Source organism: Peromyscus leucopus, chromosome X, assembly GCF_004664715.2.
Source record: "Peromyscus leucopus breed LL Stock chromosome X, UCI_PerLeu_2.1, whole genome shotgun sequence".
In the NCBI taxonomy this organism is placed as follows: domain Eukaryota; kingdom Metazoa; phylum Chordata; class Mammalia; order Rodentia; family Cricetidae; genus Peromyscus; species Peromyscus leucopus.
In genome coordinates, this window is record NC_051083.1 from 48037 (window position 1) to 60064 (window position 12028).

A 12028-nucleotide genomic window follows, 5' to 3' on the forward strand; every position below is an offset into this window, starting at 1 on the left:
TGCCTTGATGTTCTTTCTTTAGAGAGCCCTGACTAAATATACTCATCTTTGAGGAATGGAATTAGACTAGTTTTCCTGCTAAAAGATTTTTTCATTTTTATTCTTCTCTGTCACCTGTGATCATCATGTTAGGTGTGTGACTGTATCTGCCTTGTTGCATGCTATATCTGAATATTTATGTTCCTGGCTTATAGACTTTTTGAGCCTGTAACATCAATGTTTATAGAAGACTTTAATGAAAAAAGTGGCTATGATAATGAACTTGCAGAATGTCATTGCTCTCATATTAAATGAGGTTATAGGTCAATAACCAACACATTGCTAAAATAAACAGCAGGGACATTGCAGAATAGGAGACACAAGAGTGTAAGAGCCAGAGATGGTGGATGATGACAAAGGAAACAGTATCTGCTGCATACAAAAGAGCAGCTGTACATACATGCTTACAGTGGTTGTGAGCATGCACAAGATCTCAGGGCAGACTGGACCCTAACAAGGAAGGAGAGTTAGGCACAAAGATCCACCAATAGCCAAGCAGGTATTGGCAACTGATAGCTACTGTAAGAGGGAGAGTCAGTTTTCTTCAAGTGTGCAACCCCTGGTAGGTTAACCATGCTCCAGTGGAAGTCCACACATCTAAGTGTATATGGACATCACAAGTTGATTGGACTCCGTGGGTGGATGGGGGCACATTCACAATGTTCAATTAGTCAGGAAATGAAGTGGATCTGAAAGAACTAGGGAGAAGATAGGCAAATATGGTCAAAATACATTGTATGAAATTCTTCAAATAAAGTAATAAACAAAACAAAACAAACACTGTGGACTGTGGTCCTGTCAATATTTGTGGTTGCAGATGCTTGTTATATCTTCTCAAATTGAGCAAAGGTCCAGGCAATCACACATGGATGAAGTCATTATAACTAAACAGGAGACAAGAGTCAAGACTATTTTTTTTAGATTGTTATAGCTTCAAACTTTCTGGTTTCATGAAAAGCAAAAATCCACTTAATCTTGACTAAAAACTCATGAGATCCTTTTTTTCCCCAAAGGCAGTTTTTCTACATTGTGTCCAAAGGTTGAGTGAATTTGCTTGGGTATTTATTTATTTGTTTGTAGGTTTATTGTTTGTTCCTTCACATATCTCAGATGTAAAACTCACTGAAAAAATATCACCACTTGTAGGAGCCATTAGAAGTTGATTTGAAATAAGACCTTCTGGTACTTATTTCTCAGGGTTATTATCTATGTTAGAAGCAAAATGGCAGTGATTCAGGACCCATTTTGCCTATCATAAGAGGGTGCCTAAGCCAGCCTGCTTTAGAGAAGCAGGGCAGTTTAGAGGTGAAGAGCTTAAGGCAGTGTGAACATACTTTCCTTGGACGAATTGTTGGGGTCAGAGAATTGCTGCACATCTTAGCTAACGGAGCCACATACCTGTCAGCAAAATGAAGGCATGTGTGGGCTCTTCTGAAAACATAGAGAAACTGAAAATTATAGGAATATCTTGGCTCAAGAGCTAAAGGACTACTGCCAAATAATGGTGAAATTCTCTAGATTTGTCAGGAATGCTGGGCAGGTAGCCCAGCCATAGCTGATCCTTCCATTGCTCAGATCCTGTCACCATAAATAGAAAGGAAGAAAAATGGCATCCTTAGCTAAAACACATCAATGCTTCTCTGTAAATGGAGAATAAATACAGAGGGACAAGAGGGGATCAAAGCTGATGTCACAGAGGCAGGCATGTTGGTCCAAAATAGGTTTTTATGTTCATGTATACATCATGCATGACTGGGGAGATCGTTCCATGAGGTGGGTAAATTATTGCCCATACAAGCACAAGGACCTGAGGTTAGATATCCAATACCCAAGTGAAAGTCAGAAGTGATGGAAGCATGTGCCTCTAGTCTCAGGACGTCATGGAGGAGGTAAGTTGATCCTTGGAGTTCTCTGAATAATCAGTCCAGCTGAAACGAAGAACTCCAGCTTTAGCAAGAGGTTCTTTCTCAAGAAATAAGGTAGAGAACCAATTGAAGAAGACATTCACACAAAGATGCATGCCCTGCGTGCACGCGTGTGTGTGTGCGCGCACACACACACACACACACACACACACACACACACACACACACACCAGTGTCAGTCAAAGGCTCAGATTTAGATGCTGGTGAAACACACTGAAAATTGAACTGGAATGGGAACAGAGTGGGAGAGCAATTAAAGAGATACTAGGAGAGAGGGAGACATCATGAGGATAGGGAGAAACCTAGTACTATGGAAGTTCCCAGGAATCTACAAGGATTACCCCAGTTTAGACTACTAGCAATAGTAGAGAGGATGCCTGAACTGGCTTATCCCAGTAATCAGATCAGTGAATACCCTAACTGTTATCAGAGAGCCTTCATCTAGTAGCGGATGGAAGCAGATGTAGAGATCCACAGCTAAGCACCAGACCAAGTTCCAGAAGTCCAGTTGAAGAGAGAGAAGAGGGATTCTATGAGCAAGGGACATCAAGATCATGATGAGGAAACCTACAGAGACAACCAAGCCAAGCTAATGAGAACTCATGAACTTTAGACCAACAGCTGTGGAGCCTCCATGGGACTGGACTAGGCCTTCTGTATAAGCAAGACAGTTATGTAGCTTGATTTGTTTAAGGGTCCCCTAGCAGTAGGATCAGGATTCATCACTGGTCCATGAGATGACTTTATGGAGCCCAGTACCTATGGCAGGACACCTGGCATAGCCTTGATGCAGGGGGAAGGTCTTTGAACCTGCCTCAATTGAATGTAACAGGCTCTGCTGACTCCCCACGGGAGGCCTTACCTTTTCTGAGGATGGAATGGCAGATAAGCTGGGGTTGGGGGAAAGACTGGGTGAGTCAAGAGGAGGGGAAAGAGGGGATCTGTGGTTGGTATGTAAAATGAATAAAAAAATTTCTTAATGAAAAAAAGGAAAATATGAACCTAAAAGGTAAAGATGTGGTTAATTCATTTCTTTGCAACCCAACATCTATCCCAAAGATAAAGGGGTATACTATGAATGTTTGCAAGATATCCTTGCCCAATATAATATGATATAGAGAATTTAGCAAGCATGAGACTAGTAGGAGGGACAAAACAAACACATATAATATGCTGGAGAATGGAATCATTATTTGTCTTTATGAAATGTGTTCCACTTGTCTTCTGAGTTTAGACCCTACATAACTTTACTCACATTCAGCAGTGTAGCTGAACTCATCCCCATCCCCCTTTCTTAGGAATGGCTTTTTGAATGCAGATCCTCAATTTTATTGTTCTTTCTGCTGTGAAAGTGAGGCAGTTTAGTTCTTTTTTGTGATAATATACAATGATAGTATCCCTAGATAGAAGCTGTGGCATTTTCCTCATGGCACTGTGGAAATCTTCACATTTCTTTGGAGGAAGCCATAGAGATTTTAGAAATTACCACTGTTCTATCATGTTTGAATGTCATATTTAGCAACATTTTTTCTCTATTTTATTGTATTGAGAAGTGATTTTTGCATGTATATGTGTGGTCAATGTACATGTTTATGGGCTAATGTGTGGGTACACATGCATGTGTGGAGTCCTGAAAATGATGCCAGGTACCTTTCTGGGTTGCTCTCCATTTTTATTATTGAGTCAGGATCTCTCATTGAATCTCCAGTGCCTTGTCCTGCTGCCTCCAAAGTTCTGGGATTACAGTCATGACTATGTACCTTTTATGGGGTTCTAGGAATCAAAGCTCTGGTCATCACACTTGAGTGGCAAGTGTTTTATTCATTGAGCAATCTCCCCATCCCCTATAAGGTTTTATTTGATGTTTTCCTTTTGCTTTTAAGAAATTCATAAGGCTCTTTTTGGTGTGATATAATAAATTTTTATATCCCTATATATACACAGAAATACAATTTTTTTCTTTCAAGTGCTTATAAAACCCCATTAATAATTAGCAATTTGCTAAAATATAATTCCCATATGGTTAGTAGCCATAAAATATAGTCCTCATATCTATGTGACACCTAGGGTTTAGGAAGAAAGGACTCAACTGAGGCTCTAGAATCTCTTACTTCTCCTTACCCAAGACCCAATACCCCATTCACTGTTCCACAAAGTCACCTGGGTGAGCTTTCTAGCTCACCCTGTTCACAGCTGACTCCATGCTATGATGCCATTGTCACTTTTAACATCTAGCACAATCTCCTTTCCAGACAGGACATTTTATGTTGTAATAAACAACAGCCATATTTTGTGTCAGACCGTTATGTGGTCTGTGACTCCTAATCCACAAAGGCAGATAATAACTTAAATTTTTGTTAATTTCTCACAACTACCAGGGAAAGAGCCACACATGAGAGTTCCAAAGGTACCTATCAGATACTACTAGTACCCTGTGAGGTACTGGAAATGGTGCCCATGCAAGTTTTTCTCATGTAGGAAGGGCTGAATCCCATGGTAGTAGAAGGCATGGTAGTAGAAACATGGTGACAATATATCCACAGTTAGGAAGCAAAGGAAGACAAATGCTGTTGTTCACCTTGCTTTCTCCTTTTTGATGAACTTTGGGTCCACAGCTCCAGGGTAGAATGAGCTACCCACATTTGGCATGGATCTTTCCACCCTTTATCCAAAACTATAAAAATCCCTCACAGACATACACAGAGGGGTGTGTCCATTGTGATTCCAAATCCATGCAAGCTGACAGTATCAACTATCACAGCAAGACAACTTAGACTTTATCAAGTGTGATAACAGCAAACGACAGTGCATAGTTTGTGTCTTTAATGACCTCTCCCATCTAAGCCTCCTTTCTATTGCCATCCTAAGGCATCATGACCAAGGCAACTTACAGAAAGAGTTTATTTGAGGTTTACAGTTTCAGAGGGTGAGTCCATGAGCACCATATGGGAAGCATGGCAGCAAGCAGGCAGGCAGGCATGGTGGCAGAGAAGTAGCTGAGAGCTTACATCTTGATCCATAAGTAGGAGGTAGAGAGGTAACTGGGAAAGGCCTGAGATCTTGAAACCTCAAAGCCTATCCTTAATGACAAGCTGTCTCCCATGAGGCCATACCTCCTAAACATTTCCACCATCTGGGGACCAAGTATTCAAATGAGCTCTGGAGAATCATTTTCATTCAAACAGCCCAACCCTCAAAGGTCTAGATAGTGGAGCTTTGGACCTCAGGGGTGATGTTCTTGAAAAATGATCAAAAAAAAAAAAAAGTCAATAAGTAATTCCTATCGAGAAGATTGAAGGTCACTGTAAGTATGCCCATAAAGAGAACTTCAGGGTACCAGGCATCCCTATCTTTCATTTGCATAATAGCAAGTGTTATTTACCTCATACTTCCACCATAATGTTCTCATCTCAAATCAAGAACAAAGGAAACAATCAAACCCTGACTGAAACCTCTAAGCCCATGAAATGTAATAAACCCATTCCCTTTATGTTACCACAGGTATTTCTTACAGTGAGCAGAAGCAATGAGTGTAGAAAACTTCCATGCCAAATTAATATTCAAGGAAATACCTAAGGGTCAATAGAAGTTAGTCAACCAAATAGTATGATAATGACTATACTCCAGGGGAGCGTAGAGTCTTCCTAGTGTCTTGTAAACAGGAAAATGTTGAGCAGAATATGATGAGTTCAATAAGGTGGGGGTGTAGAATTACTTCAGGAATCACTAGGCAACTGCCTCACTGTGTTTGCCCCTTTGCTCTTTAGTCCACATCTCTCACACGTCACTGTCCACCCAGTTTGCTCTCAGCCATCAGTTACTACATAACCTCCCATAAGAAGTCCTCTCAAGCACTGTGTCATACCTACAGGATAACATCTACTCAACCTGCTTTACTTGCTATTCTAGAGCACAGATCAGTTTCCATAGTCTGCTCTCATTAGCTTCTTTCTGACTGTTTCATCCAAATCTGGATGCTCAGAGAGACAGGATATGAGATTTCCCCATATTTTGTTTATTTGACTTGTAGCACAGAACAAATTCACACATTTTTAAGTGAAGAGGAGTAGAGATCATTAAAAAATTCCATCCGTTACTATTGCAGCACATCTGTAAATTCAGTGACCTGTTTTGTAAGATTGGTGATTGGCTCTGGGCATGTTTTAGGGGAATAAATTAACTCAAAGCCTCCCAAGGAAAACATAGAAGTGACCCAGGGGATTGTTATCTCCTCAAGATAACATAGAAAAAGACCAGTGACAGATAGAGGCACAACCCGATTTGTTTCAGAAAATCTATACAGACCCTGTAGTCTTCTGGAGAGAATAATTAATTATATTGGAACAGAAAGAAAAATAGAAAGAAGTGCAAATATTTGGTTCCCTTGGTAAAAGGATGGAGTTCAGTGTGATGTGCAAAGCAAACTTGAGAAAACCTTTGGAGACACAATTCACCAAAAAGGAAACAGAAAGCAGGTTATCAGCAGAGGAGTTTGTTTTTCTTCACATAGTGTTTCCATTTAGACAGAACCTTTCTTTGCACATTAAAGAAAGAATTAATTGAAACCAATATATTCAGTTAGAGTATGGGAATAGCAAGTAACATCACTTTAATGCCCGCCCTCAAAGTCTTTTTAAGAGCAAAGAAGGAAAAACAAAAAAGGGAGATGGCAGAAATGTAAGAAAGCAAGGGAATACTGAGAAAGGGAGGCAATGCTGGTATCTGCAAAGGGTCATGTCCCTGACTCACTCACAGCCTCTGGAGGGATCACAAGAGGTAACAGGAATGCTATCCTTATGCTTGTCATGCTAAGATGCACAGGGTAAATTACAAAGGGAAAATATTCTCTCTAAAAATGCAGTGTTGTTGCACAGACACTTGGATGTGTCATTGTTTCAGTTCTTAGTAATGGTGATGATCTCTTCTCAGAAAGCTCTTCGGAGTGAGAAAAGAATCTATGTTAATTGCAACATTACCATGAAATAATATAATCTCTACAAAAGAGGCTTGTCAACAAAGGGAACAGAACAGGTGTACAGCTTCATTTGCACTCCATCACTCCACTCTGGAAAACACACCCTCTAAATCCTGTACAAACATGAAACTCCCCAAAGACTTCAGTTTGGGTCACCTAACAGCACATAGCCCCCCTCCACACACTTCACTGCTGACAAAGCACATACCTTCCACAGTTGCTCTCTTAGGCTGGATGGTGATGGCTCCTTCTGCGATATCTTCATGCTGATGCAGTGGGTTGATTTTTGATCCCCAGCTGTCTGACCCCACCCAGAGAAAATGACCCACTTGGTCAGCTCTTTTGGCTGCTGCAAGGATCTGCCTATGGAAAGAAACACATGAGAGCATATAGGTTTAGAAGCTGAACACAGACATCTTCAAACTCAAGTAGAATCAAAAGAAGCTCTGCAGTCTCAGAACACAAGCAAGCAGTAGCAAAGACTATGATAAGGATTTGTATACTGCATATGTAAAGAAATTCATAAATGAATAACAAAAAAGTCAATGCCCTTTGAGGGAAACAAGGGAAAGATGTTAGAAGTCAAAGGTAAAGGAGATAATAACATGTAATAAACTGGAGACACATATTCACATGTATTAGAAATTGTGAAAGCACAACTTAGAAAAAGATTCTAAATGCCTTTCTCAAAATGGCCAAATCACACCTTGTTTTACTTCATTTTGCAACACTAGGCTTCAGATGGAGAGGTGATATGCAGTAAATTTCACTTTTAGGAAATACTATATCAATATAGGTCATAGTTCTCCAGTCATTTATTAAAATAAGCATACTTCTACTTTCAATATAAAAGTTCATTTTCTATGTTTATAGATGGATACAGTTTGCATATATCAAAGGCTACAAGAGAAAAAGTATGAAAGGGAAAAGAGATATTAGTGAGAAAGTTATCAATATTGGGATGTTGACAAGAGGTAAAATATGAGAGACATGTGCACATGCATACATATATCCACACACATATACACACTTCCATACATAAACACACATACACAAACAACTATACCCATATATACAAACCCACATACACACAGAAATTCTCATCACTCAGGACTTTCAAATTTCAGGTACCACATAAGTTCATAAGTAAATCAATAAAGATGTGTTTAAAGATAACATGTGGGACAGTGAAAACTCAGATCACATTTTCTCTCTCCTGGACAAAAAAAAATAGACTGGCAATTTTCTAATAAAATCATAGGAAATTATTCCCTAATAGTATGACCATCTGAGCAACAAAAGCAGAGGAGAAATTTTTGTGTGAAGTGAGGAAAGGAGTGAGTAGGAATAAGTATGTAACCGTGTATTAAATACTGAAAGTTGAGGCTACTTAAATGTAGTAGACATTTGCTTCAAAAACAAACATCGTATTAGAAGAAAAAATTATTCTGTATTTTTTTTTATCTACCCCTTTCAAAAAGATCTACAAATTTGACAGGAAGGAATCACGTAATACAATAGCCAATTCTATACTGGCTGAGATCCCCCATCAGTTGATAAGTCCATGTCTACAGCTGGCAAGTGCCTACCCCAAATCTCCACAGGTACAGAAGAACCCAGTGAAAAAAGAAAAAAAAAATAGCAAGGCAAAGGACACCTCCATGGAGTGGGGAACAGATGTTACAGGAAGAAGTACAAAATAACAAATTCACTTAGCTAAGGTGTGTAAAGATAACCAACAGCAAGATATGGGGAAAACTAAGAACATAAACAAGAACTTCTCTATTAAAAACGGAAAATTACAGTTACTTTTGAGAAAACAAAGAAAACAAAACTAAATGTTACACATAAGAATGTTAAAATAGAAATAAGATTACACACAGTCAAGATTTCCTGAAGAAATGTGTAGAAAAAATAATATTATTTTCAACAGTGGCTTTTAACTATTGCTAATAAGACAATTCCAGAGATCACTTCTATAGTTTATTAATTATTTACCAATCAACTGTTGGATTGAGATGAATTTATGAATTAAAAAAACTAAACTGTTGCAAAAATAGAGAAACAAAACATGTTACAAAAGTACCAACTGGAAATAACAAAATTATCCTGTAAAGTTGAGAGAAATTCAAAAAAATCCCAGAGAAATCAGATTAATTTCTTAAGAGGCAAAGGGGAACAAAATAATAACATAATAACAAAAAATCTGAGAAAATATTTTAATTCAGAATTATAATATTTAACACATAATGAATTCCAATGCAAAGAGAATTTTCACATGTGCCCAGTGAGGCATTCACATTTGGAGAGATGAGGACATCTGGCAGAGGCGGGAAAGTTAGAGGAAGCCAAGAAAACAGGTTAAGACCAGCCACATATAAATAAATGACCACTAACTCAAAGTTCAGACAGTGACTAAATTCTAATGTAAGTCACAAAGGTTAGGTAGAGTTTGTGCAATCTCCCTACTACAGGAGAAAGCTGCAGTGCATGAACAAGTTCCTTGTAAACATTAAACTGTGTTTAACTAGAGGCTGTCTGTATATATAGAGGCTACAGTTTTTATAAGAGGTAATTTTAATTATTTCTTGTAATCATTTACTTAGACATTTAATTTTTCTACAGAGTTGTGGGGGAGTAAAATTTATAGTATTCTTTTATTTTAAAGAAACTGTTACTTATTTCCCTTAGGAAATAAAATAAAAGAATAAGTAATGGGCACATGTTACTTTCATGTACAGAGTTATATTTTGAAGACTCATTTTGTTCTTCCTTGAAATTCAAATTATCAATACTCATGACTGATTCAGCATTTAGCATCCTTTCAAAACTGAGATATTAATGCCATCTTATTTCCTGTTTTCAAAGTGTCGGGAGTTAATGTTGCAGGAAATGTCAAAATTTTCCATCTCCAATGTACAGTTTTTGAAAAAAGAATCAACATTGTGGGGATTCTGTAATCTTCAGATGGTTCTACCTTGAAGATCACATTCTAGAAGAAACACATGCACCAGATTTTTATCACTGTGCTCAGAAACCAAGATGCCAACACATAAATTGCAATGCTGAATAATATTCAATATAGAAAGTAGCTCCATTACAAAAATACACATACTTTATGAGGGGATTATGTACATTTTCTACCCAAAATATAAGCCATACACTACAGGACAAGAGTATCATAATCTTATTCACAAGACTATGATTTTAAAATCTCAACACAGACATACATTACTAATGTATCAGATGTTAGTAAATATATAAAGTAGACAAGAAAAGACATAAAATGGTTGACAAGGATGTTAATATCAGGGGGGAACTGGAGCCCAAAGACCAATATAATGAAAACAATACCTCACAAGTAACTAAAACACAAAGGGGAATTAGACAGCCCAAGACTGATGCAAACAGCATTGTGCCAGGAGAGAAATAATGTATTTAATGGCCATCCAAAACATTTTCCCACAGAAGTGCATAAATGAAAGAGAATCTGAGATAGACAGAGTTCAGCAAAACAATGCCGTGAGCAAAAGACATGTGCAAGAAGTACCCAGACCAAACATTTAGCTTGACAACTGCATTTGTGGTATATGTAAGGTTTAAAATGATAAAACTTCAACCAAGACTTAACCCTGTTTTAGCCCCAAACCTGCAATCCTAGCAGTCAGAGATTGAGGCAGGAGGATCATGAGTTAGAGGCCAGCTGGGGTTATAAAGTAAAACCCTGGAGTTGGGAGGAAGGGAGGAGGGGGAGGGAGGGAGAACAAGCAAATGAACAAAAGTCTCAACCATAAAGTCCCGGGGAATAAAGCTTCTACATAACATTAAGCACTTGAGCACTAGACTCAGAATTTTATTCATTCATTCAATGGCATTGATTGAGAAACACCTATTCTGTTAGTATCAGGAGTGATAGTAAGGTTAAAAACACCATTCAAAAGTCATCTGGTGTAATGATGGCTAGAGACAATGGACAATACAGACTTATTCAACAACATTCAACCATTCAACAACACAGGATGCCATGGGCATAAGTCAAAAAATTAAAGTATTATGAAAAGAATTTTCCAGAAACACTCTGGGCAGAGGTATTTTCCTTGATATACACCAGAAACGATGGAAATATCTACAAAGGAGGGAACAGTAATGGCTTCCTGGCCAGCAGTGTATACAACATGGAATGTGTAGACCTCCCCACGAGACTGCTTTAAAAGACTTTCATTTGACCTGTGGGACAACTGAGATGCAAAGAAAATGGGAACTAGGGATAGAAACCTATTCAAGGACAGAGTAATGATTTATGTGGTGAAAAAATTCTCAAATTCCACTTTCCAGATAATGGTTTTGTGACCTCACTTGTGGTCAAGGCCTTCACAGTGGGACACTAGAAAGATCCAGGGATGTGGAGTGGGACCCATGGAGCAGGGAGAGGGAAGGAAGACTTATTGAAAAGACCTTAGAAAATCTCATGGAAGAAATTATCATGGTCTGAACCCTTCAATTTTACCCAGTAACAATAATTCACTTTCAAATTCAATAACACAGAATTTTAAGATACATGGTAAAAATTCAAAATATAACTCTTCCACACAAGGGAAGTAGAACCTAACACATTTCTAGATGATTGTATTGATGGCCTTTTTAAGGAAAGGACTGATCTTTCTGAAGCTACCTTATAAAATCTTAGAATCTAAACACTCCTATAGCATGCAAAATAATGAATCTATGATTAAATTTTAAAAGAGGATATGAAAAATTCTATGTTCACTATAGATATGATATATTAGTCTAATATATTACCTGTCACTTATTATATTATGTATTACTAGTACATATTTTCCATATCTATAGTTTAGTACACATATTTCTGTATAGGAAGTTTGCCATTGTATTATTTTTTATAACTGTGAAATTCTGTGGTGAAAAATGTAATTGTCAATCCACAAGGGAGAAGTTAAATAAACTGCAGAGTACACAGGTAAAATAAAAGTATGTGTATAGATTAAAAAGCTGTGCAGATCCACAAGCACTGATAAACAATGCCCTCTGTTATAAAACACTAAAGCATGCTAGGTCAAGAGCAGACACA

The 12028-nt window shown here is 37.9% G+C and overlaps 1 protein-coding gene across 1 annotated transcript in view; it reads right to left on the minus strand.

Annotated features, from left to right (window-relative positions):
* Nucleotides 1-5205: 5205 nt before the first annotated feature.
* Nucleotides 5206-12028, minus strand: part of LOC114689663 (metabotropic glutamate receptor 7) — a 468962-nt gene continuing 462139 nt past the window's right edge. Inside the window, exon 4 of the mRNA XM_037198953.1 lies at nt 5206-7302. Coding sequence (XP_037054848.1) covers nt 7092-7302 — 211 coding nt within the window. The 3' untranslated portion in view covers nt 5206-7091. The remainder of the gene's footprint in view (nt 7303-12028) is intronic.